This window comes from Archocentrus centrarchus, chromosome 15 (assembly GCF_007364275.1).
Source record: "Archocentrus centrarchus isolate MPI-CPG fArcCen1 chromosome 15, fArcCen1, whole genome shotgun sequence".
NCBI lineage: Eukaryota > Metazoa > Chordata > Actinopteri > Cichliformes > Cichlidae > Archocentrus > Archocentrus centrarchus.
The window spans coordinates 24,451,728-24,479,545 of record NC_044360.1 but is presented as its reverse complement, the minus strand read 5'-3'; the positions used below and the strand labels follow the sequence as shown (position 1 = coordinate 24,479,545).

The following is a 27,818-nucleotide window of genomic DNA, read 5'->3' as shown; positions in this document are numbered from 1 at the left end:
AAATGTGCACCTCCTGAGAGTGCAAATGCAATCAAATGTGAATGACCTGACAAAATGCCGGCATCTTTATAAATGTGTCCCTGGATTGCATCACGTATTGCATTGTAGCAGTGAACAACTTCAGTCCGAAGCACAGCAAAATAGGGACAGCAGTTTAACCCCACTCAGGCAGGATGAGACGTGCTTGAGAGTTAAATCTAAAACATTAAACAAGACTGTTTGCCCTGTGCAGTGCTTTAAGCCATTGTGTCATGGCCATTATAAGGCTCCCTGATATTTTCCTTTCCCCTTGAGAGATGAAGGTCACATGCTCTGTCTGCCACAGAAAGAGAGCTATGTAGTGTAAGTGCTGCTCTGTTGCCTCCTGCACCTGGAGATAGTCACCTGTGTGACTGTAGTATAATAAGGGCTCCGGGCAATTGGCTCCAGCTAAGCCAACCTCTGCTTACAGATATAATGCAATCAATACTGATGAAAATGCTCAGCTTCTGTTGGATATATCTGTGATAGGCTGGTATGCAAACACAGTCTCAAACATACGCACATAGACGTTTAGCCAAAAGATGTTGTTGTATATAATGTTTTTCTATCTTGGTACAGTATGGGATTTTGGCTGCCCAGCAGATTGGGACCCCCTTTTGCTGTATGTATTTTTCATTTCGAAAGGTCCCAGTTGCAGTAAGGCCTGTTTAGCGCGGAGGTCTTTTTTTTTTTTTTTATAGCTGTCAAACTTATATTTAGTATTTCAACTAAAGAAATGGGAACAAATTTTTAAATTGGGTGAGGTATCTAACTCATTCCTTGAGTTAGCTGCTTTTTATGCTTGAGTGATTCATAGGTCAGTGGTAAGTGGCAAAAAAAAAAAGAAAAAGAGAAAAACTTTCATCTGAAAATGGTCGAAGAAAATCTCTGAAAAACCTTTAGAACACCTGGAGAACTATTGCTCAAGACCACTTTAATGAAATTACAAGAAAGTCTGGCTCTTTGGAAGTGAAATACGGCTCAAGACTTTGTCCTTCACGGTCAGGTCCTCTATCAGAAACCTGGGAGCTGTTTCTAGGACAAAGGACTCCTGGACAGATCTTGGATGTCATTCCTGGAATCTGCTGGAACTACTCTCTCAGTTTGGGGGGGGTCACTGTCCCAAGTATTTCAGTTACTACAGGAGCTACTGTTACCTTCACCTTCCACATCTTCTATAGCTCTTCTCTCAGCCCTTGGTATTTCTCATACGTTTTATGTTCCTTCCTCCTGATGTTTACTTGGCATTGCTACATCCATCACTACGCCTTGCTTCCTTTGTTTGTCCACCACTGCTATGTCTGGCAGGTTAGCCATCATCAGTTTGTCTGTCTGTATCTCGAAGTCCCACAGGATCTTAATGTGGTCATTCTCAACTTTCTTTTGGGGGCATATCCCATTTTGACTAGAGGACTTCCGGGCCATACTCGGCACAGATGTTCCTGTATACTATGCCAGCCACTTGGTTGTGGCGTTCTGTTTATGTCCTGCTTGCAAGCATATTACACCCTGCTGTTGTGTGCTGGATTTTCTCAAGGGCATCTCTGCACAGCCTGTGCCTGGGATCTTGCCTTGCGTGGTACACCTCAGCCTCCATCAATCTTGTCCTTAGAGCTTGTTCCTGTGCTGTTGTGATTAGTGCCTCTGTGCTGTCTGTCAGACCAGCTTTGTCCAGCCATTGGTAAGATTTTTTGATATCAGCTTATTATCCCAGCAGGGCATTTATAAACTGGCAGGGCGTAGGTGTTGATTGCTTGGATCTTGTTCTTCAGCTGACTCTTCAGGACTTGCCTTACTCTCTGCAGGTATTGGTGGTTGCAGCTTTCCTAGTGGCATCTTCATGGTTCCCGTTTGCCTGTGGGATTTTAAGGTACTTGTAGCTGTCCTCTTTGTCTTCAGTGTTGTCTTCTGGTAGTGCAATCCCCTCAGTTCTGACTACTGTCCCTCTCTTTGTCATCTGACTATACTTCTCCAGTCCGAATGACATTCCAGTGCCATTGCTGTAGATCTGTGTGGTGTGGATCAGTGAATCGATGTCTCGTTCACTCCTGGGATACAGCTTGATGTCATCCAGATAGAGGAGGTGGCTGATGTTCATTCCATTCAGTAGTCAGTATCTGTAGCCAGTCTTGTTAATGATCTGGCTTGCGGGCCTATGCAGATCAGCAGTGGGAACAGGGCATCTCTGTAGCACTAAAGCCTACGGTCAGTCCCGAAACACACAGTCAACGGCAACACCGGGTTGTATGTTGCAATACTCTTTTTATTGTGTTCTTTTTCTGACTTTTTCTAACTTTTACATGTATGGCAGGCATCCACCTCAGCTCTGCTCATTCCTCCTTCCTCCTGCCAGCATAAAAAGACAAAAACACACACAATCAATCCCAGGCCAGGCAGCTGTTTGCTGCCTGTCCCCCTTGACACCCCTCTCAGAACCCACTGTCCCACCTCTCCCCTGCAGCTGTGCCCCGAACTACACCCCCATCGCCACAATCTCCTTGGCAGATCCTGCACTTGATGGCGACTTGAGTGACTGCTGTATCTAACAGTAGCTGTTTTTTTTCCTCCCCTGGTATCTCTGCCAATTCTTTTCTTGGCCTCACTCATGTATTGAGCCACGTGCCTGTTCATCTTAGCGGCTATGATGCCTGACAGGAATTTCCATGTTGTGCTGAGGCAGGTTATTGGCCAGTAGTTGGATGGGACTAGTCCCTACAGGACTGCCCTTCAGTCAGCCATTCCGAATGGGTCTTAGCCTTTAGCTGCTGGTTCATTTGTGCTGCCAGGTGATCATGGAGTGCAGTTAGCTTCTTTAGCCAGTGTATCCTGTCAGGGTCTGGTGCTGTCCAACTCTTCATACATGAGACTCTTCCCTCTGTGGAACACAGCCATGTCTCTTCCATGTAAAGTTTCATTCAGACTCTGAATCGTTTCATAACATTATAGTGCATAGTTGAAATCTCTAACATTTTAATTTGAGAATTTCAAAATTTGTTATGCTGTCTTTATACTATTTACAATTAAATATTGGGTTTAAATCCTCTGCAGATCATTACATTCTGATTTTATTTACATTTCACACGTCTCAACTTTTTTCGAAAGAGGCTTGTAGTTTTTTGAAAACAGAGTTTATCCAGCAAAGCCATTGAACTTTTCTGTATGCCTTATTGCTTCACTAATGCATAACTAATTAAGGAACAATTCCATGACTTTTTTTTTAATCACTTTCTGTCACAGTAGTGCAGCAGAAGAATGTATTCCTGAGGCCACGATTCTACCCACAGTGCATTGTAAATCAAGAGCTTTCGAATAAGCCGCTCATATTGTTCTTTCTGCTGTTGTGTGCTAAATCTCCCAATTGTTTCAGCATGGCAGAGGGAGAGCAGATGTTGAGAAATAATTTAGTTTAATTTCTTTAGCTGTGGCTGTGCTCATCAGATTTCGGATATGCATCAAGGAGAGATGGATGGGAGCTGGAGATGATAAATTGGCCCAAATGCTGAGCTGAGGAAGACACAAACTTCAACACAAATGAGTAGTTACGCTGTGCTCTTAAAAAAAAAAAAAAATTATGTTGATATAAGTGGCATACCTGAGCATAAACGGCCAGTACAATTACACACTTTGAGGAAAAATCAGATTACCCACCTCCAATAAATCTCTCTTAAAGATTCTGTACCAACAATAGTTATCTTTGCATATTCACTTTCAGGTCTGTTGTTGACTTAATCTATACTGCTTTGGCCTCTGTAGTGGCTTTTATTACTTCGCTCAATACTGCTCCTACACAGGGTAAACAGAAGCTGATAAAACAAAATGAAGCGCTCCCCAGGCAGCCGGCAGGCGGTGCTGAGTTCAGGGCATTTGGTGTGCCTCGTGTTTATGACCACTTAGCTGTCTATTCTTGCTAGAGATTGTGTCGGTGGGCTCAGTGGAGCACTGATGAGTCTGCCTTTGTAGAAGACTTCTTGTGGTGCATTTCCTGATATGGTGGCCTTTTGCCACTATCCCTCTCTTCTCTCTTACTTTCTTTGTGTCTCCTTCTATAGCTTCACGTCCTGTGGTCATTTGAAGTATCTGGTTGAAATCTTCTTGCAGTGAGCAGAATAACGATAAGCATTAACAGGATTTTTTTTTTTTTTTTTTAAAGCCATAAATCAAACCTGTCTTGGGGCATATGCAACATATGTCAGCCCCCCACCCCCACTGTCTCTGGCTGTAATCCACATGGTCTTTGTTTTATCACACACAGAAAATGTCCTCCATCACCAGCTTATAAATGACTGCGCTCACTGCAGTCTGTAAATTACAATAAAGGTGAATTTATTTTCCACAAAGGATAGACACTTCTATCCATGGAAATAAGAATGAAGCTTTGACTGATTCTATTCTGTGTTTGACTTTGGAGCCTCGAGCCCTTAAAGTGTACCTAAACTATATTGGAATTTCACTTTTAATAAATTTTATCACTGGAAAAAAAAAAGATGAGGCAAAAAATTCAATCTGAATTTCAAGCCAAGGGAAATCCTGTGTGGGTGGCATTGATTTGTTAGAGGAGATTTGATACAAATTCTCCAAAAAGAAGGAGGAATATTACATGTCCAACAGGCATTTGATTTTGAGCTTATGAAAGCAATCATTTCTAGTGAAAAGAAAATACAATGCCATAGTAAAACTGAGCTGTTCATTGGCTGCAAGTCAGGAAAGTCATTATTGCGGACCAAGCAGCAAAACTGTATAATAATTCATAGTGTTTTTATTTACCATCTTCCTACTTTCCTTCTTCATCTTCTGTCTTCTTCTACGCTTTGAGTCTGTGACAGCCTCCTGATTTCCTTTTCCACTAAGTTTCATGTCTAAGCTCTCTAGCACCACCAGTGAGTTCAGTTTGGAGATTCCTTTACGCCTCGGTCACACAGGCCGACTAATGTTTGCTCCCCAACCGGTTGGCGAGTGATTGCTGGAGGTTGCTGGCCATCACCAACTGAAATCAGTTGCAAAGAGGGTGCTGCACGTAAACCTCCTTGTGTTGGATTTGCTCACTGGCTGATTGTCAGGTCACCTGTAGTGTGCATGACAAGTTGTCTGCAAACTTGAGTGCATTGTGAACTGGAACTTGTGTCTTACTGCTGCAACCAACAAGTTTCAAAAAGTGCAGTTTTACTTTGTGCACTGGCACTTTCATGGGTTCACTACCACACAGCAAGCAAAGGTTGAGTGTTAGGGATAGGTTGAGATGAAGGCAGATGATCTGGTGTGGCAACTCCTAAAGGCACCAGGGGCTCTCTAGGCCTGTGTAACTAGGACCTTATCCAAGCAAATTTTGAACCCTATGGTCATTTTTCAAAAATAAAATACAGTACTGCTGGGTTCCTTTGAATATACTGAGTTTGCAGCAACATAGAGAAAGAGACACAGAGGAAGAAAATATATAACTTGTTGTATTTATGGAAAAAACTTTCATAGCCCCCCAATTTTCCCATTCTTCATCAAAATCATCACCAAATTTATCTTTGGAGTTTTGAAAGTGATTATCCATCATAGTCAAGTGAAATTACCGTATTTTGTGGACCATAAGGCGCACGGCATTATAAGGCGCATATCAATGAACGGGTCTATTTTCATACATAAGGCACATCGGGTTAGAAGGCGCATGGTAAAACATATGTAGAACAAAACTAAAGCGTCAGTCATTTCTTCATTTTATATAAGCCCTTCACAAATCCTGTGCACCAGTATATTTACCGATATAAACAAAGAAAAAACATTAAACAGGAAATCCCTTTTTTGACTCAACACCGGAAACCTGAAAACTCCGCTATCACCGTGTTTTGTGTACATACAGCGCTCATACTGCGTCCCTTCATACACTGTGACATCGTCCGGACCTCTCTTTGGCACCGAGGGGGACAGCACACACACCCCCCGGACCTCGATTCGTCCTTTTGCTACTTCTAGCGATTTTTGAGACAGCCAACAGTGAGTTTTGTTGTACAAAAGTTGACAACAGTGCCGGCCGCCGATCGCCAGATTACGCACAAATATACGGACCAGCATAGATGAAAACAGGCCAAATCCATCATAGTTTTCTGCGGTTTACTGCATAAGGTTTCCACTTTTGGAACAATGCTTCCACTTCTTGCTGAATTTATCTCCAGCGGCTTTAGCTGCTTTCCACACCTGCTGCGCCGCACTCACAGCTTGTTCCTGTCTAATATCATCAATAGAGTCCTTTTGTCAATCGATGCTGGCCTATTTTAGAGAAATTAATGAGGCCTTTGAACTGATCCGCCAGACCGGAGGCCATATAGCTGCATACCACAGAATGGTGCAGTGGTGTGGATGCCTCGGCCATCGGCGGTCAGACGGCAGCGCTCAAATTACACAGACCGACCGACATTTTCTAACTATTTGAAAAGCATACGCTGGGTGTTATCCCCCCCGTCGTACGCTTTGTACGATCTGGAAAATTTCGATATTTCTGAAGCGTCCCTCACCAAAGTCGCATTAACACATTTTGAAAGATTTTTGAGTGCAAAGTACCACATAAAATTGGTTCAAGATCAGTAAGCGCAACAAGAATTCATACATAAGGCACACCGGATTATAAGGCGCACTGCTGATTTTTGAGAAAATTTAAGGATTTTAAGTGCGCCTTATAGTCCGAAAAATACATGAATCGACCTAAGAGTGAAAGCTGAACAGTGTAAGAAGTTGTAGCAATAATAACATAATAAAACAAAAAAGGTTCTACTATGTTGCTCGATGCATTAAGCCAAAGTCAAATAATTCTTTTTTGTGGTTTAAAAATTTCCATTATTGCATTAATGGTAGTGCATGAGAGGTAGCTACTGTGTTGCTGCCTACTTTTTCCTTTACTTAGTCCCTAAATGCATTCTCTCTCCCTGTCTGCAACAATTTCAAAGGAAGGGACTCACACACTAGTGTAAAAGTGTAATTGGACAGGCTAACAAAACACTGAAAAGAGGAGCTTACGTTATCCCACACAAAGGTAATATGGCTTTATTCTCTGCTAAGAACATCATTACTCCACTATACCTTTACATAACAAAGTATTTGCTGGTATAATAATGTTTAAAATCTCATTACGGGATCTTTGAAGCTACACAATAAAAATGAGGAACACAAAATCTGCAGGGACTGCAGGGACAGATGCATCAACTCGAGGACTGAGCCTGTCCCATCTACTGCTCATCCCTTTAAAACATGCGTGCTGTTTGTATGGTTTGCTGTAATTTGATAATATATATATATATATATATGTGTGTGTGTGTGTGTGTGTGTGTGTATGTGTGTGTGTGTGTGTGTGTATATAATAAAGCACAGCTTATTACTGTTCAGATTGAAAATATTTTGCAAATATCTAGCCTGAAGATACTTTCGATCTTTACTTCTAAACAAAACAAGGCAACGCAATTAGAATTAGCGTGCAAAGTTATTATTATTATTACTCTATTTGAAACAGCAAATTCTCCCAGAACCAAATAAAACTGCTGCACAGAGAAGTGTTTATACCAGAACAAGCTTGTGCAGGCTGTGTATTCTAACATGACCTATGAAAGAAGATATGTGTAGCTACCTTGGGGGAGTGTGTGCCTAAAACTCATTAAGACTGTAATGGTTGGATGCAAGATAAGCCTTATAGAGTGGCAGGTAGATCATTGCGGTATTTAATGATCCAGGAGCTCTGTGTGTGCTGCTAATGGAGGTTTAGTTTGTCCATTTGTGTCTGTATCTGAGCTGAGGTGTGGGTTTTCTTCAGTTGACTGTGTGTCTGTGTCACTACGTTTTTAATCCCCGGGGAGTAAAATAATATTTCCAGCCACTGATACCTGAACAAGGGAGTTAAAGAGAATACAAGCTGGGAAAATTGAGTAATTTATGAAGCATATTGTGTGTCATTAGCACGGCATAATATATTGTGAACCACATACCGCGAATGTAATGCCGCTGAAGTGAATCATGCATGCGGGCCCAGCAAGGTGTAAAATGAGCAAGTACTGATTAGACTGCTACTTTGTAAAAGCATCAGGACACATTATAATGAGCCGTCCAACAAATAAACTTGGCTCAGTGTGTAATGTGCTGCGTGTGTCCTTGAGAGATTAAAATTGTGTAATTGTTTTCCCTGTTAAAAATAAGAAAACTTGTTGGTTATCTGTTTCGTGGAGCAAATGTTTACAGAAGATGCATGAAGAGCATTCGTTGCTGATTTTTTTTTGGGGGGGGGGGGGGGGGGGGGGGGGGTTCAGCTTGATTAAAACATCTGTTGCTTTTTCCGATTTCGGCTAACTCATTCTTTGACTGAATGGAATTATTGAAGTCCGTGTTTAAAAAAAGACTTGTTTTAATTGAGGTCTCTTGGAGTTTGAAGTGTTTTACAGTGCATTTACAAAAAGACTTTGTTGCAGTGACAGAGAACAAGGTCGTGCCTGACAGATGACTGGGTGGCCAGAGAAGGCTGGAGGAAGCAGGGGCATGCTAATTTGTTCCCACTCAGTAAGCGTGTGGGACCACAGCGTAGGTGAAGACGTCCTGTTCACATGGACTCGTTTGTGGTTTCCCTTAGAGAACAACCAAGAGCTCTTCTTTTTGTGGAAGTATTATCAAGTCATGCAATCTCTGAAACTGTACTATTTTTTATTACTTATCCATAAAAATGTTAGCTACTGATCAATGTATGTTTATTCTTTGCCACAGATTTACAGAGTTCCTGGAGCCCTTTGAGAGAGTGATTCAACCAGAGGAGCTTTGGCTCTACAAGAATCCTCTAGTTGAGTCGGACCACATTCCCAAGAGGGTCATGTTCGTAAGTACTGCCTATTTAACTGTGCATTCCTCTTGTGTCAGACTCGCCACTAAGCACTTGATCACTATTGCGGTGTACATGAGCCCGTTTCGATGTTTAACTGTTTCCGCATCATTGGTGTAAATGCTTTATTTCTTTTATTGAGTTGAGGCCCGAATCCTGGTGACAAATACAAGAATAGCTTTAAAGAACTGTGGTGCTAAACACAACAATGCAAATATCTGTTTTGAACAGCAGTAGGTGGTTTTCTCAGCCTCTTGCTAGAAGCGCTGAACAGATAACCTGAAGTTTTTATCCAGCATAGATTGGAGGGTCTGCCAATTTTGTCCTGAGTTCACAGCAACAATCACTGTCTTCAGCACACTCAAGAATGTTCAGATGCCTGAGTCAGTCATTGTTTTCTAACTCGAGTGGTCCTGTTTGAAAGAGTGATTGCAGTAAAATAGGACACCACCGAAACAGCTTTAAACCCTTTAATGCTTCAGTATACTTTTAAAGTATACCTTCTCATGACATGAAATATCTGGGCAACAATGTTAAATTTATGATGACATCTACAGCAGCAATATTTTTGACTTGTCAGATGCTTTAAAATTTCATTATTATGTTCATGGAAAAATGTCTTTCATGTCACACAGACCTGCTTTTTAAAGTTGATATTTTATGATTGAGTGCCAATATCGATTGCATCCTTCCACACAATATTATAAATAAGCTCTATCTTTTAGAGGCATGTGATCAGGGTCACGGCCATGTTGTAGTGGGCTTTGAATGCTGTTGCACTGCTCTGTAACAGCAATTATATTTTTGTGATATTATAGATGAATATATATATATATATATATACATATTACTCAACTTTAAAAATGTTCTCAGATAGGTTAGCATGTGTATGTAATTGTGCACAGCATGACTTCCTCGTCTGCATGTTAGAAGACCTTCTAGAAGGTGCTGACTGTTTAATCAAACCATCTCAGCAGGCAAAGAGTTGCCTGCCTATCGCTCATGTAGCTCACCTGTTGAACTGTCAGCATTTGAGTGACTGGTGCTCCACTCCATCCTGTGCTCCTTGACACACATCAGTCAACAATCAAATTATTATGTGCAGAAACAGCTGCATAGTAGGTGGTAAGTTCTGTCTGTCATTTCGGGACTGAAAGACTGATAACGGCTGTCACCTTACATAATGTGAAATCCAACACCCTTTCCCCAACGTCTGAAATGTACAGTACATCAAACATCAACACCTGTTACAGCTGAGCTTTTAGGGACTTTGCTTGGCACCTTTTCATGATGTTCAGAAGCTTTTGTGACAGTAGGGTAGTGCGTAACATAAAATGGCTAAAACAGAAGCAGATTTTCTCAAATAGAAAGTAAATATAAGCTGAGCTTTAAACACATTTGATGGGTAATTTGTGATAAGCGCTTCAAAATGCATTAGTCATAGAGCACGCCAGCCAAGCAGAAAACACACTCACATTCACATAAGCAAATGCTTGGATGCTGAGCTGAATGTCCAGCCAGACAATTCATGAACAAGATGATTTACAGTTTATCATCACTCTATTGGTTGTGTTTACTCTATAGATTATCACAACTTGAGCATCCATAGATCTTTACTCATGACAGGACTGTAAATTTCCCCACAGCCCCGTCACCCTGTGTGCTTCTAGGAGAAGCCAAGTTCTCCAAGTTCTTCAGTGTCACTGCTCTGACAGCAGCCCTGAAGCTGTGGTGAATTTATCTCACACTATCTCTCTAATGAAGAGAAAAAAGCTTTTCAAATCAGTATCGGAAAACACAAAAATTGAAGCTGTTCCCATTTTTGCAAAGTTCAGACAATCAACAAGTAAAATGCATAATGATTATTTCCAGAAGAAACCTTAAAGAAGTTAATATTAGTATAAAGTGTGCTGAAACATTATCTGCAGTAAGAATCTCCCTGTAAAAATGTGTCAGTTTGGTTCAACTACTACACAGGAGCATTAATTGTTCTGGGAATCATTTCCTATCCTGCATAAGCTCTGAAAAGATGAGAAAATCTTTAAAAAATAATTTTCACTTTATAAAAGATGAGGAAAAAGGTTTATTCCATGCAAATCACCATTCAAATCATATATTACATGTGATACTGTCCATAATGCACCGTTTTACATTGTAAATACATTATGTTTTGCACGTTGCTCAGCTATAGTAGGACGTGTGCGCTTTGCACCACACTGACTTCTGTGTTTCAAGGTTAAAAAAAAAGTGGCTTGTTTAAATTAAAATTCAGACAGCAACTCTTGCTGCACTTATGTGTGTGAATTAAAGTGTGATTACAAGTTTGAGCTATTTTTGGGGGGATAGTGAGGTGCAAAATGAGTTCATAATTGGCAGAGATACACAGAACTAATGAACAGCACTCATGGGAAAAGAAATATATGTGTGCTGTAATAATGGAACTGAAATGCTGCCTTTTGTTTTTGCTGTTTCTGTTGCTTAAAGAAAAGAAAATATACTGAATCTGTCCAGAGAATAATTAATAGATTCTGAGGCATGAATAATTACCTAGGTGCTGAGGGGTCCCAATTTCATATCAAACTAAGGGCATAATTCTCTCAGCTCAGGCACGAAGACGCACTGAACAATAAAGAAGCTTGTTTTGCCCCTCAGTTTGCCTTGTTAAAATTAACTCTGAATAATAGATAGGCTCGGGTCATTCCCCGAGGCACAAGTCATTTCACAATTAACTTGCAAAAAAAAAAAAAACCTAATGGAGTGCTGTAGTACATCTCTAATGTCACAGTAATAACTGTACATTTGTCATTGTCTTTATTTCCTTACAGGCGATTTCATTCCTCACTCCACTGGCAGTGATTTTTGTGGTGAAGATAATTCAGAGGACGGACAAGACAGAGATAAAAGAGGCTTGTTTAGGTGCGTGGAGCTATTTGCTTGAAATGTCACAAATTTGTTGCTGATTGTTGTCAGCCTAATCTAGCACATTAGAAGTCTCCAATTGACATTTATATTGCATGTATTGTAATACTGTCTGGTTTGGATTTTGTTAAAATGAAGCTTTCTCTGTCTCTTTAATCCTTTTGGTCTTTCCCCAGTTCTTCCTGGTTTTAGGGTGCGGCTCTTTCAGCTTTGTGACCTGGTGTTGCCGGTTAGCATTGGCGCTGCACAAGTTGATCTTAATCACAGCAGCCATGAGTATTTATTTACCAACTGAAATTTCATGCTATTTGTTCTATCAAACAGCATCTGAGTGTTTCTCCCACACTGAAATCTTCCTGTTTGCCATTTCCCACGGGGTCCAGAGGCCTGCAGAGGCTTTGGTACATCAGACGGCATTAAGAAAGTTTAACACAAATCCAATTAAAGATTCGCCCAGAGATGAAGCAGGTGGAGAGAATGGGCCTCAGCACATCAGTCCCAAGATTACAGAGCTGGGTAGAGCTAAACAGGCCCATTACTGCCTGCAGAGAAGCACTCATAGAAGCTGTACAAGAAAGCAACATCACTCCGAAGAACAAAGACTAAAAGGAAGCCCATTATTCTGACAGGTTTCTACATGATCACATTTCTTGAGAGTAGCTTTGAACCAATTCTTCCCCTAAACCTAATGAGAAAGAAATAGAAATCAGCTGTTATACTGGGTACATAGTTGAAAAGCAGCTTACCTACAGGTAATTTATTTTTCATTGCACACTAAAAATCACAGAAAAGTTGCTGTCCTCATATTCTAAGATATGGGGCTTAAAGCAGTCCCTGAGGGTCCTCTAGCTCTAAATTCATGAATCAAATTTAATTTAGCTTTCATAATTTGTGGGTTTTGAGTGAGATTTCTTCAGTACCAGGGGGAATTTGTTTTCCTAATATCGTGCATTTTTTTAAAAATTTAATACAGTGCTATTATCACACTGTCTCTTTGCCTCATTGTCTTTGGAGCGAAAAAGGATTGCAGTGTTTTTCTTTATAGAGTTATCTAATAATCCTTTATCATTCCCAAAGTCATGCTGCTTAATTGCTTGATTATCTCAGTGAGGATACAATGATGCCATCTTGGAAGTTTGATTATAATTTCCACAAGACTACTCTCAGAGAATCTCAGATGATCCTGTAATGATTTTTTTGTGTGTGTTTTTGGTGACAAAGAATGAATACTATCACTCTGAATATGAGATCACATAGCACGCAGTGACATTATCGTTTTTTTTTAACTGTGTGTATGAGGAGCAATCTTCCAGCAAGATACAATGATGCTTTTGTGTGCTGAACACCTGCGCTGTTAAAGACAGGGAAGATTTCAAGGATAGCAATATATTTCTGATATGACAATTCAACAAATCACCTTGTTTTTCTGTAAGAGCTGAACAAGAGGGTCCTTGGTAATGTTATGGCAGCAGTCCTATCTTTATTCATGAGGCCACTAATTTCCTGAAACTGTGCCCTAGAGTAATCACTAGGGCAAACTCCAGGGTATATGCATATGAATGCGACCAGATTTGGTTTGCAGAGGCATAGGCACAGTCCAAATGTAAGTAGACTTATTTGGCATAGAGACTGGTGCAGGTTGAATACTTTATTAGGAGGATGAATATATTAGGAACCCTCGTGGTGGGCTTCAAAAATGGCTAATCACACAAGCTCCTCTCGGACCCTTCAGGATTAATTAGTAGATGTCAGGCGATTTCCGGCCAAACCGGAGGCACAGAGTCACAGGGTGGGATTATACAGCATGCCGCATGACAATCCAGCACACTAAATGTGTATTATATTGAGAACAACCTCCTTCGTGACCAGAAACGTGCTTATTTGTCGCAGGAGTTAAACAGGCATTAAGTGTAAAACATGAACTGTCAAATTGTGTAAGGGTTACATTTGATTTTAGGCCATCAAAAAAAAAAAAAATCATTAGTGCATTAATGACCATCAGCAGACCCCACAAATGATTTACTAACATGTAAGAAATTTGGAGTGGAGCAATAGTTTTATCCCTTCTTGTATTGTCTTCTCATTGGAGAGAGAGAGCTGACAAAAGGTGCTGCAAAGTAACGTCCCCGCTTAGACAGAACATGTCTCATTCTCGGCTTTCATCTGATCTGCACTGAGTTTGCCCAGATTATCCAGCTGTTAAATCATAATGAGACTGTGCTCCTCTCAGTAGCTCAGGAAGATTATACAGTACATGTGTGTTCTGGCGGTAGGGCGGTGTGAATTCATTTCCACTGCAGACTACTGGGATTAACCTGTGAGGTCAGGGTACTCTAGCTCATTATGAGTCCTGGTGGTCTTCTTTATAGCTAATTAAATGAACGTGCAGTTACAGTGTAATGCCTACCTGTCAACCGATTGTAGTTCTCCTGTTTCCCATCACGGATGTTGAACTAAAGCAGTAATTGCTTCGCAGTCAGATTAGGCTCTAAAACAGTGCACTTGTGTCACCACTTCACTTTCAAACAAGCTTTTCCCAGCTGACCAACAAATATGATCTCTGGATCCATCCTGGGGTCTCCTCCCAGTTGTACGTGGAAAAACGCCTCACCTGATAGGTGTCCATCTCTTAAACAGGCCCAAAAGAAATACAGTTGTCTCAGTTTCATTGTGGAACAGCAGTGACCCACTCTCTCTCTAATGATGAGCCTAGACACCCTTCAGGTCTGTCTGTGCTCCAACTCTTCAACAGCCCAGCTGAGAACCACGGCTTCAGTTCGAGGTGCTAATTCTTATTCCAGCCACTTAAACTTGGTTGCAAAAAGCTGAAGGTTGCTGCTTCATGATGCCATCAGGACCACATTATCTGCAAAAGAGGCTAAGATGTAATCCTGAGACCATCAAACAAGACACACTCTACCGTGAGCCTAGAAATGTTGTCACTACCGTGAAATGAGTGAGGCTTATTGCTGGTAATAACAAAGCTATGTTATGTATGGACCATGACAACAGGACCTGTACTCCCAAAACAAAATCTAGGTGGTGCATGTAGCGCAAAGCACCACCAGTCTCACAGGGTAGCTAAGCACGCATTGTGTTCAATCCTACCAGCTACCGTCGCTGCTCAGACACAATAAGAGGCCATTCTGCAAAATATCCCTGACAACCATGTGCCCACCTGCGAGGGGAACTCCCATGCATCTAACTGCCTGTTTTATGTGTATATTATATCAGAAGAGAGAAAAACCTGCCAGAATATTTGTCACAATAATAGAAAAATGAATGATTTATTGCAGCATGACTGTTTCAATTAATGCCACATATGCTGAAAATGTCAACCTCCTCGGTTTCGACGCTGTAAGATGCCCATTTATGTGCGTCTCTCTTCCTCCAGCTGTATCCCTGGCTCTCGCTCTAAATGGAGTCTTCACAAATACTATCAAGTTGATTGTTGGCAGGTACGTTAAACAAGCTGAAGCATTTTAAAGGTGCTGTCAGTAATGCTAAATGTTAGGCTCTTGGCTCTTGCCACATAAACTCCCATTTTCACTCTTGACAAGTAAAATGAAATTCTTTCTGTCGATGATGTTGATATTGGTTTTTACATTTGCAGACCAAGGCCAGATTACTTCCAGCGCTGTTTCCCAGATGGACAAGTGAATGCAAAGATGCTGTGCACCGGGGAGCCAGGGCTAGTCTCCGAGGGGCGCAAGAGCTTCCCAAGCAGCCACTCCTCCTGTGAGTATCACAAGGCAGGAGACATAAATCACTCCCTGCACTTGCAATACAATGACAGAAGATATTAGACAGTCATTAAAACTGCATTCAACAGCAGCTATTCACTCAGAAATCGGACAAACTGGCTACTGTATGTACGAGGTGTTTCTTGCTGCTGTCTCTCTTCAAAGGTAATTACAACATGTAGCAATCAGCATCATTCAACTTACACATCCTAAGTAAGAGCTGAGTACACACCTACCATCTGAGCTCGGGCTGATGTCCTGCTGTGCTCAGCTAGGTTATTCTCCAAGCTTTTTTCATTTCAGCAGCATGTTAAATAATTAAAATGTTTTCCTGTTGTCCAGCAAATGAATGCTAAGTGGTGTCCACGGATCATTTTTCTGTGGGCTACGCAGATGTTGAATAAACTCTTGGCACTGCTTGGTGCATCAGGTTTGTAAAGGATTTAAACACAACCTCAAAGAAGACACATCTTTGCAAAGATCTGTTAATGGTCTTGCCAGCACTTTGGTGTCTTTCTACCCCGTTTTGCACAAACACAATACTGGTTCATCCCTTGAGTTAGGTGCCATTTTTATTTTATGCTTGAATATTTTGTAAGTTAGCCTGCAGTTAGTCAACAAACAAGCATAGACAAAATAGCTTTCCTCTGATAATGGTGATAAAAATGAGTGAAAAAGCAGCCAATGTCCAAAGAAAAACTTTGAAAGCCCTTCAGAAAGCCTGGAGAACCACTGTGACATGCATGACATTTATTTTGTTTGCTTTCTTTCATATTTTCATTACATTTCGACTCCAGCTGCTCATTCAGAGTTGACAAGGTAATTATGCAGTAATCATTTGTACTGCAGGAATGTGGAAATAAGGAAACTGTTACATCCTACTGAAATATTTATTTGCCATAGTCATAAAAAGAACTGAAAATACAATTCTAATGAAATTCTAATGAAACTGAATGAGAATTATTAGCACTATTACTGAGTGATGTCGGGCATATGTACAAGGAACAGTCTGCTTGTGAAACGGTTGGGAAATTCCTTTGATTGCCCTCCTGCTGCGAGTGTGACTGTTTACAACAGGCTTCTAATCAAACATGAGGTTACCGGGCTTTGTGTGTTACATGCCAAGACCATGTGAAAAATTTTCAGTGATGTAATTTCATGGACTGGCATTATTTGAAATGGATATTTTTAGCATAATGTTAATGTTAAAGCTTCTCAAACACCTGCTTTAAGAAAGGAATGCTTTGAAGTGCTGGCTTTGTCCCATTAGACATGGCAAAGAGGGACGATGCTCTGTAATTCACTGCAGCATTGAGCATGGATTACATTCATCTATGCGACAGCTCTAATAGCCTTATGTTGTTGCACAGTGAGTAAGAAAGTGATTGAGAGACGAGTGCGACGGGGGACCCAGGGAGCACCCATATACTAGCACATCTAGAGAGCAGAAGAAATCCAATTTCCCGTCTGTGTCCCTTTTCGCCAGGCATTGCTTGTTGGACCGCGCAAAAGTTACAGAGCTTTTACCCAGAGAAATGTGGCATGGGAAAGAAGAATAAGGCCTGACAAAAGACAAGAGTGAGTGTAGCCTTGTTTAAAATGGCATCTGGATGTCCCACAACATCAGTTCTGGCTTGTGTGAAGCCAGACACACAGACCATTGGAAAAAATAAACTGCTTTGCACACACAGACACAGAAATGCAGTCAGAGAGATGCAGCTTGTTTTTTACAGGATGCATGGTAAAAATGCAATTGAAACTAATCTATCAGAATCAGCCAGGACAAAGATATACACATACATCAGATCCAACTGTTTGTTGACAGCTATTTTTTAAAGCACACAGACTATTATTATTGTATTTGAAAATTGTTGAAGCTGCTCACGTTCCCTGTGATTAGATTTCTTTTTCTTCGCCTCGCAGCGAAGTAAAATAGCATAAATTGGAGGAGACAGGTTCCAGAAACGAGAAAAACAAACAGATAAATGGCAACTCCCCTGAATCCAATGCACCAATATCCACAGTGATAAAGCAACAAGGCCCTAAAGCATTAGCTGTAATTGTCTACTTCATATTCATCATCTCACCACTCTCCCCTTGTGAATATTAAGCCATTAGATATGATCAATTAATAAACACTTTTGAAAACCATCTGCCATCTCACCATCTACAGCCTCTCCAGTTCCTAAATGAATCCTGAGAGACGGACCTAATCACATCTCCACTACTGCTTCTTTCACTTATGCACAACTGTCTATATTAAATTAGCCTTAGCTTGCCATGTCCATCATATTAGTTGAATATCTAGGGAGAATTACGCTTCTGCAGGAGTGTGTCCTCATATTTCTGCAATGACACAGTCAGACACAGTTCAGTGCAGAGTGAAGGAGCAATTATACAGCTTTAATAAGGAGGTTCTGTTGAGCTTTTGTATGTTAATGGATGAAACCGTCTCCATGCTCAAGTGGTTAATTAATATGCATTACTTCTGTGAGAGTCGGGGTTGTGTCCCACTTGTTCCTGCAAGGGTCAAGTGTCAAAACAGCAGGGAGAGTGTGAGGAAGGCTGGGAGACGGAAAGCATAATAATATGAATTCTGCAATTTTCCATTTTCTAGTGTGGTGTTGATGGAAGCTATAACAGCACCAATAACAGGTAAATAAATGTGTAGTGTAAAGTTTGTGTATAATGACTCAACCCCAGCCACTTGGACATTAACACACTGACTGGAATAATATTAACGTGCTGATGCGTAGCAGATCAAAGCAAAGCATTTGTACAAGTTAGTTTGCAGTGATCTTGGTGACGCCCCGGGGCAGTTACTTATGTCTAGCAATATCAAGCCACTATCCTAATAAACAGAGAGAATGCTATACCTTTAGTATCAGTAGCCACAGGGATATAAAAATTGCATGTATATAATCACTAGTCGAATCTGATAAAAACCAAACAAAAATGCTTCCACAGTTTGATGACTGCCAAAAAAAAAAATAAGGGTTAAAAGGTTTTTTCCCCTCAAGTTATACATCTAGTATGCATGTGGAAAGTCAGGATAATATAAAGGTTCAATCCCAAGTGCAAACATAATCAGTGTCTCTGGCTCATCCCACCAAGGAAATTAAAGAAATGGCAAGCTAGCAGATACAGAGAGCCAAGAAGCCTAGATTGCTGGCTGAGCTGGACTGTGGCCTGCCAGAGCTACCACTAAGTTCAGCTTCAGCTTTTCTACATGGACCAAAGTACTGAAGTAAAACATGAAGTAATTACCTGTGGGAAACATTTCTGTGTCAGATCACATGGCAGCCTGTCCAACTATTGAGATGTTTCACTCACAACCCAAAGCAGATACAAGAATGTTGCCTTTGTTCAAGAAATAATTGTGCAAATCTTTTGAGAACCTAAAGGAAAACTCCTACGTATTTACCAAGTTCTATCTCATTATTTCAACTTATCATGCTGCTCTGCCACCTCCTTTTGCTGCCGCACCACATCTTCAAAAAGCTGTAGCTACAATTAAAAATCAAAAACACCAGTACCCTCAAACCTATAAGTGGATGCTGGGGTGACAGAGGCACTGAAACAGCAGGCAGCGATGCAGGGCAGTGGCGTCAGTGCTGCTGAAAAAAAACTGGGAGGCTGAGTTTGGTATATGAGGTGAGGAGAGAAAGGCATATAAGCGTGTATGATGCCGTCCAGCTTGATTAGCGTGCCTGCAGGTTATGCTCCCTTCATGTGAGTTTTCCTTTTTTGGTACACTAGTGGTGTATTTTAATATTTCTGCATGTTTGCAAAAATAAATAACCTTCTGCTATCTTTAAAAAAAGTGCAAAGTTGGTTCTTCTTCACTTGAAACTTCTGAACAAACCTTGTGCTTGTTTGAAGATGAAAAAAAGGGCAATCACACGGCACTCAGTACTCTCATTAGGCATCTTTGTTGTGTCTCAGGGGTATTACTTTTTTAAAGCTTTTGAAATGAATGAGACGGATTCGTTACCATGATGCCCCCCCCCCCCCCCCCCCGTCTTTCTTGGTCTCTGCTCCGTCCTCTGTCCTGAACATCCCTCAGTGGTTATTAAACCATTGTACAACCCATAAGCTTGGTCATAAATGCCAATTTTTACTAGAAATGTATTTGTGCATTTCTATGTCAGCCTGGGCAAAACACATGCTTGCTGTCCCTAATTATGCATTATTCATACCGCCAAAACATTTCTATTACTGTAATCCTCAAGATCGTGACTCGCTGTGTCTACAAACATAAACTTTGTGTGTAGTAGATTTAATTTATTCATATTTGTTGTTTCTATCAATACATTATAAAAAAAGGTTAGATAATATTGTTTCTGTCTACAGTCACTCTGTTTTCTGTCTGGAGGATTTCTACATTGTCTTAAACTCTGTAGTTAAATGTTTTATGTATTAAATCCACATGTTATGAATAAGGTCTTGTATTTAAGTAGAGAAGCAAATTGCTACAAATCAGGAGGGAGTTGTTCTCTGACTCTGACCTGTCCGACCTCCTTTTCAGGAAGTGGATATGTGCCTGTCACTAGAAGAAGTTTACTGGGTGGCTCCTCCAGTTGGGTGATGATTTTAGAAGAGGATGTTTATGAAATTGTACATGGTCATACCCTTTTTGAAGTGTTACATAACTGCTGTAATGAGTGAACTGCTCTCCAGAAGTTGAGAAGACATATTGGAAGTCTATGATTATTTTTTTTCTTGGTAAACTAATATGAGTTAGACCGTGCTGACTGAACATTTTAACGTCTGAGTCTGTGGTTTATTGATAATTTAGTTCTGTCTTTCCCAGTGAGTAATGTAATTGTCTTGTCTATAGTTAAAGCTATTAAAATAAATGGTGTGAGCTGCTCTGTGATGGGAAATGTGGTGAGGTTGCCCAGAAGTGAGATTGATGGGCAGTGAAGGAAGCTTAGGGATCCTGGATGGCTTGTTCATAACCTCTGAGCAGAAGGACTCAGTTGAGCCAGACAGCACAAATGTAATGCATTTTTGGTAATGCTGACTATGTGCAGTGTATTGTGCATATACCATTAGGTATAGTAACAACTAGTACACTTTAAAGCTTAGGCTCCAGTAAGCTTGTCTGTACAATGTGTTGTTAATAGTGTGCAGGCATGCATTTCCTCCAGGAGCCTCTTAAATCTGCTGTACATCACCCAAAGCATCATTCTGTTTGTAGCATCTGCATCTTCTCTCGCGTTAATTGGGCATCCAGTTTACCCCAGCATACTTTTCAAACCTATTCCCACTTTTACTGACATTTAGACCATGTGATGGGTAAATTGGCTGGCTAGCAAAAAGAAGATACATTGTGAGCAGTCCAACAAAAAAAAGACAAAGAGCTTAATATTGGAAAGTATTCTGAATGAGGACGCAGCGAAGCAATCTACAATATATCTGTAACTTCCGATGTGGGTGACAGTGTGTAACATAGCACTTTTTAAATAAACCTAATATCAGCCTAAACCAACCATCCAGTGTACTGGTCTAAATTGTCCAATGTAAAATGCAGAATTTTTAATAGCACCAACTCATCCTTGAAAGGAAGACAGAGAGCTGTTGGGACAGCTGGACTTTCTGCCTCATCCTTCTACTCCCATTGTATTTCCTCTCTCTCTACAGGCTGCACACGTGTCCTGCTGTCCTTAGTATTCTAGGCCAGATTGTGGGTTGAGTGACAAATGGGCATCTGATGGGTGAGGTTGGGTGCTGTTTGGCCTGCTGTAGCAGTTAACTAATGACCCTGTGTCAGGACAAAAACTAATGGTTCCATCAAAAAAAACCTTTATTTCTTATAATTAGACCGTTGCTTTTTCTACAACAGCAGTTAAAACAGGGGGTGGTCTCTTTAGCATAGCATGGCAGGTAGCTCAATCATAATTGTTTCTTACTCAGGGCTTTATTTTTCACTGTTATGTAGATGTCTTTGGATACGTATGTCATTTATAACCTCTACCCCATTCCTGAGAGGTATAATGTGGGACTTGCATATTCTCTTCTTTTTGTGAAGCAGTGCTTGCAAAGGCTCACTAATCCAATGACTTTCTAATGTATGGCACATTTAGACCATTACCAATGCATGCCTTTGGACTGTGGGAGGAAACCTGAGGACCCAGGGAGAACATGGAAACCTCATACAGAAAAGGCCCAGCTGGCTGATGGATTGAAACCCAGAATCTTCTTGCTGCGAGGTGAGAGTGGTGCAGTGGTAGCTCCTGCACCACTCTCACCAGGACCAGTCATTAGGAACCTAATTTTTTGATGTGGGATGCGCACATAGATGCCACGTGCACACTTCACTTTGCAAGAGTATGCAAATTGCTAAATGAGTCTCCGTCAGTGTGTGGGCTGTGCTTAGCTCTGTAAATGTAGTTTGCTGCTTGCTTCCACCTGCTCCTAGGCACCTGCAGAGGGTTTTAGGAGAAGCCTTTGAGATTGCAGTTTCTATGAGGTTACCCTGTGAGTGGGTGTCAGTGGGAAGAGGTCAAAAACTCCAACACCATCTAGTCATAATGACCACATTGAGATGATCCCCATGAAGACCACAAGCTGAAATGCGTTGGTCAGGTTAAAAGGTTCATCTGTACACTACACGTTTTGCTGGAGGTTTGACCTCTATTGATTTTATTGAAAGTAGCTAAAGGTGCTGTAGAAACATGTGCTCTGCTTCTGAAAAGGTTTACAATGGACAAGCTGCAAAATGCCTATCATTTTTTTTCATGAAATTTTCTAAAAATGTTCTATTATTACACATGTTGGCCAGCTGGTCAGCGAGTCGATCCCTGATTCCTCCAGTCCACAATATCCCCGGGCAAGGTGCTGAACTCTGAGTTGGCCCCGATGCCTCCTTTGGAATTTGAGTGCTTGTGTGTAGAACACTCTCAGGCACAAATAAAAGTGTTTTATGAATGTAGGTGTGCATGATTGGGTGAAAATGGGACTTGTAGAAAGAAAGGACTTTGATACTGAGTTGAGTAGAAAGGTGCCTTTCTAGTCCATTTTCCATTTAATCTGTATAAATATACTGCCAGAGCGATTTAAATAGACAGTCTACATTGGGCCCCACACCCCTGATCCATTTATTTATTTTTTCATTTAGTTTAGTGTCATTGTGTTGCACTCTACTGAAGATTTTTTAGATAGCTTTTATTTGCACTTGCAGTGGCCTGATAATTCATCAACAAGTTGAATAAAGCCTCAGTCACACAGACCAAGAGAGGCCGGTCAGCGACCCCACATGGCAATCTGAAATTCTTGCAACTTCCAGCAACCGCTAAATGACTGAAATTAAATTTTTTATTTGCTAGTTGGCTGTCGTCAGAGAATATACATTTTCCCAGGGGGGGTCCCCTGCTGGTCTTCAGGCCTTGTGTGACCGACTCATTCCCTTGGTGCTTTAGCAAGGAAATATATACATAAATACATTTAGAAAAAGATCCCGTGTTACTTGGTCAAATGTTGTTTCACCAAATTTTCAGCCTAGACCAGAATGACAGTTAATGTTGTACATAACATAATATTGATCTGTTTCTCTCCTTTCTCTTTGTCTGCCCCGTAGTTGCATTCTCAGGTCTCGGTTTCACCTCCTTCTACCTGGCGGGAAAGTTGCAGTGTTTTACGGATCAGGGTCGCGGGCGCAGCTGGCGTCTCTGTGCTATGGTGCTGCCTCTTTACAGCGCCATGATGATCGCATTATCCCGGACCTGTGACTACAAACACCACTGGCAAGGTTTGCCCGACAGCTTAGACACATGATTATAATTTCCCTGCATTTCTCAGAGTTATTACCAGACAAATGCTGTGTCTTCTGCTTGTGTCAGCTAGAAAAGGATTGCAGTTCAGGAGCCTCCTTCAGTCAAACATGGCTCAAGGCACATTTGTAATTATGATACAGATAATTCATGAGGCCCATGCTTGAAACAGCTGTATTGCAGTAATCACAACAAGTTTTTACTTTATCACCAAAGCTGACAAATTGAGAGGAAGGTAGAAAGTGCAGCGGTATGTGGTAAGTCTGACTGGGAAGTTTGCTTGTTTGCCTGACAGGCTTAAAATTGTCTTAGAGGGCTGTCTTTCAGCTATTGCATAATGAAAGGGTTTATTTCTTGAAAACTGCACCAAATGACAGTAACATGTCATTCAGCAGCATGGGAAGAAGATTATGATTTTAAGCTTCGGGTTTTCATGTTTTTGTACTTTGCTATACTTTTCATATTTTCCTTTTCGTTTATTTACTAAAAGACTTGGAACCTGGGATGGAGGGGTGCAGAAGGGAACAAATGCATATGTGGGTGAGGTGTGTAAAAGGATATGTGAAAATATGATGACAGTTCTATCACATGGTGTTAATTAGTTTTAGAGAGCCATATGTTCCTGGAAAGCAGGAGCTCTAAAATAGGCCATTTAAAGGACTAGAACAACGAAAAGCTAAGAACCTTCAGCAATTCAAGACAAGCCCATCATTTTCTGAGGTGTCATTGTGTTTCTTGGCTTTACTTTTTCTTGTCCTTCTCCTCAGCAAACTGTAAATACGCAGCAAAAGAGAAGGCTATTAAACGCGAGGGGGCTCAATCTGTTCCCACTGTAAACACAAGCTGGGAACTGCCATTAGCCAGGCCGCGACACCATTCTTGATGGATACTAATTTTCTCACCATCCTCTTTCACATTGGAGGTGCCCTCTGTCCTCAGAGGGGGAAAGGCTGGCCTTCCAATCACCGTCTCAATGAGGCCACCCAACTAATATATTGCATCAAGTCACAGTCTATTAAATTCAATTGACAGGAGTCGATGAAATGTTCGCGGAGCAAACTCGTGCCTTGGACAGATGTTGAATGGTTGGAGTCGATGTTACAATATTTTTCATTTCACCCAGAAGGACGAAATAAAGGGAGACCTGTGAAAAAAACATAATTTTGATATGGTGGAAGCCTCTACTCGAGCTGCTTCAGCCACCAGCTGGCTGTGTCATTTTGATCTATACGGGGCAATATAGACTTAATACTCACCATGGCAGTGTGATATTATATGATATATTATAGCTTAAAGGCAGCTAGGTATAATACAAGCCTGTTCAGCATATGACAAAGTGACACAGAGAGCCTGTCCTGAGGCAAGTGAAGCTGCTCAGCAGAACAGATTCATTACTTTCCCTTTCAAGTTACTTTCATCAAACTCCAAACTATAAGTATGACAACACATACATCAATGCCTTATTAATTGTGCTAATTTTGTTATTTTATTTCATCCACGCAGGCTAAAATTAGCTATTCAAGCATTCCTTAAAATATATGTGTTTTTGTGCCTTGCAGACGCCTTTGTTGGAGGAGTGATCGGGTTGCTGTTTGCGTACATCTGCTACCGCCAGCACTACCCACCCTTTCTGCACATGGACTGCCACCTGCCTTACGCCAGCCTGGCTGCCGCCACACACGCACCCTCGCATCCTCAGGACGACCCGCAGCCCACTGATAATGCCACCACCCTTCCCCTGGAAGGCTTGACTGAAGGGCCAGTATGACTAGTGGCCACCACTGACACTACCCCCAACACCTTCACCAAGTCACCAAGCCCACCCCCCCTTCCCAGTGACTGACTGGCTCTTGTATACATTCCAGTGGACAGTGAAACACATCATGCATTTCTATTCTTTTACGCCTCACCCTGGGTGACACCTACATTATTTCTGTTTTCCTTTTCTTTGATTTTGCTCAACAGCCATTACAGTCTATATTTAGATGTGTTGTATGCTAGAAACCTACGAATATGGGACATCACCACAGAGAGGGAAGAGAAAACAAAAACATGTTGAAAACCTGAGGAGATGTCTTACTAATGGCTGTGAAAGAAGATGAAAAATATTGCCGACTTTAGCTGGAATCTTTCTGCGTAATGAGAGATGTGTTTGGCAGGTTGCTTTATACTGGAGTATATTTATTGCTTGGTTGTAAAGGAGTGGGACAGGCGGTTGAGGAGATCCCATTAAATGTCACAGCAATCAAACCATGAAATCAAACCGATGTTATTGTGTATGTCGCACTTCGAAAAAAACTGTGGAATCTTATAGCAACGCATGCCAGAAATGAAATGGCATGCCATGTGTTTCACTGAAACCTTTAGACGTATGCTGCATTTTCATAGGGTACCAATGTGGTCCCCTAGAACTAAAGGACATGCAGGAATAGTCTATATTCATACCTCTACTCTTTTTTTTTTTATTATTGTCTGGCAACATAATGATAAATAGAGAACCAATACTCTCTTGGGGAAGCACAGACCCATGCCACAAACAATATATTTTTTTCATTATTCAATTTCCTTCCTGCTCTCTTGGGTTTTAAATCCTACATATCACCACTTCCTCATTCCTCTTCCTCTCCCTGTCGCCATCGAGCCCTATTTTTCACTTGCCTTGCATTTAACGCCTGTTCCCAGAGGTTGCACGGGGACGTGGACCCTCAGTGAGGGCAATCAGTGACAGCCAAATGGGAATGCTGTGGCAGAAGTGTGTCGGGAAAGGCACTCCAATCTCCAATCTAGTTCTGCATTAATCCTCATTAAGCACAGTTAGCCACTGTTCGTTATGAGGGCATTAGAACTTCATGCGGTGCCCCACGAACTGCCCATGCATCGCAAATGGCTTTCAGTCTAATGTAGCCCCACAAATAGACAATCTAGTATTCAGCAGGCGGCAGATCTGAACCCAGGACTGTGATTTTGGTGTATTTAACATCCATTAAAGTTCCATTATTTCTTAATATAAGGACAGTGTGTTGAAGCAGACACCAAAGATTTATAGGTTGTTGTTTTTTGTTTTTTTGTTTGTTTTTTTTCCCAGTTTTGCATTATTAACAGAAATCCCAGACACCAAGATTACTGGTTCCCTATCATCATCAACAAAGCAATTTCTTCGCCTTTTGCAAGTTTTGTTAGAGATAATGGGTTTTTTTTGTTGCCTTGGTTACTATGTGTTTTGTTTTTTTTTTTTTCTATTGCTGTGACATTAATGGTAAAATTAGGTTTTAGTTTAGCGCCAACCCAAACACTACATAACAAGCAAAGGTAATATGCTTGCACTAAAAAGCAAGGTGTTGGGTGGTGGTGGAGATTGCACCTGCAAAAGTATGGAATGAGCAGCAAGCCAAATGTAGAAAGTAATTTTCTTTTTTTTATCTTGTCACAAAGTTAGTAAGCCCTGTTTTTACACTCCTCTGTCTCCACAGTCTGTCGCCACATGGGTTTTGGTAGAAAGCATCAGATGTACCTTCGGCTGTTGTTTCACTTTGTTCTGGGCACAGTTTGGCTCGTGGCACAAAGGTAGACAAGAAAAGCTTCTCTCTGATCAAAGTCATTTTATACATCATTTATTTAAATGTGTCACAATTAAACCTGAATCACAAATGCAACCCATTGGCAGCTTTTAAACAGTGTTTGTGTGTGCGTGTGTGTGCGCATGCGTGTGCATATGTATGTGTGCTGCGTTTGACAAGGCCGATCTCGCAATGATGCAATACAGCGTTAAACTTTACAAAGAACAAACGTTTTACCAGAGGGGAAAAAGGTGCTCGACACTGCACATCAGACTCTGTGACGGGACTTGAGACTCTGAGAGTTGACTGTAAGAAAGGAGCCTTTCCCTGGTCCTATAGAGTCTTTCAACTCATGACTGCAGATGTATAACTGTGAGACTCTGGCTTTGTGAGGCAGATTTTCTGAGATAAAATGATTGTGACACAGATACATTACGTTCTATACCTGCATTTGCCTGATTGATGGCAGTCTGATGTTTGTACTGTGTCATTTAGTTTTCTCCTATTAGGTGGGACTGTATATCGGAGGGAAAACATTGTTCAGAAGTCTTTTCACTTCTTTCAACAGGGCCTTTAAGTTCCCTGCTATCCTAGAAATCATCTAACGGCTTGTTTTTATTTGGTGCTATAGATGCTGTTGTAGCAGTCGGTGTCTGTTATTTCAAATGGTGAATGTGTCACTCAGAAATGGAATTCAATCATTTTTTACAGAGAAAGAAAAGTTAAAATAAATATTTCATTATCTTAAATCAGATGCTCTACAGCAACCAGTGCTCATTCCCTCAGTTATTTTTGTTCCAGATGTTTCACCTTCACAAGGATTGAAGGCATAAATAAACTAAAATAATAATAATAATAATAACAATAAAAAAATATTGAAGAATATTGAAATGATTGTCAGCTATCATGAATAGATGTCTGAAGAAAAACAAAAGAATCTTAGTTCATGGCATGCCAGTTTCATTCGTGA

At 41.0% G+C, this 27,818-nt stretch overlaps 1 protein-coding gene across 1 annotated transcript in view; it reads left to right on the top strand.

Moving 5' to 3' along the window:
• Positions 1–25,111, top strand: part of plpp4 (phospholipid phosphatase 4) — a 42,796-nt gene extending 17,685 nt beyond the window's left edge. Inside the window, exons 2-7 of the mRNA XM_030748495.1 lie at positions 8,743–8,851; positions 11,680–11,770; positions 15,168–15,231; positions 15,387–15,511; positions 23,099–23,269; positions 24,851–25,111. Of these exons, the coding sequence (XP_030604355.1) occupies positions 8,743–8,851; positions 11,680–11,770; positions 15,168–15,231; positions 15,387–15,511; positions 23,099–23,269; positions 24,851–25,059 (769 nt within the window). The 3' untranslated portion in view covers positions 25,060–25,111. The remainder of the gene's footprint in view (positions 1–8,742; positions 8,852–11,679; positions 11,771–15,167; positions 15,232–15,386; positions 15,512–23,098; positions 23,270–24,850) is intronic.
• Positions 25,112–27,818: the final 2,707 nt, after the last annotated feature.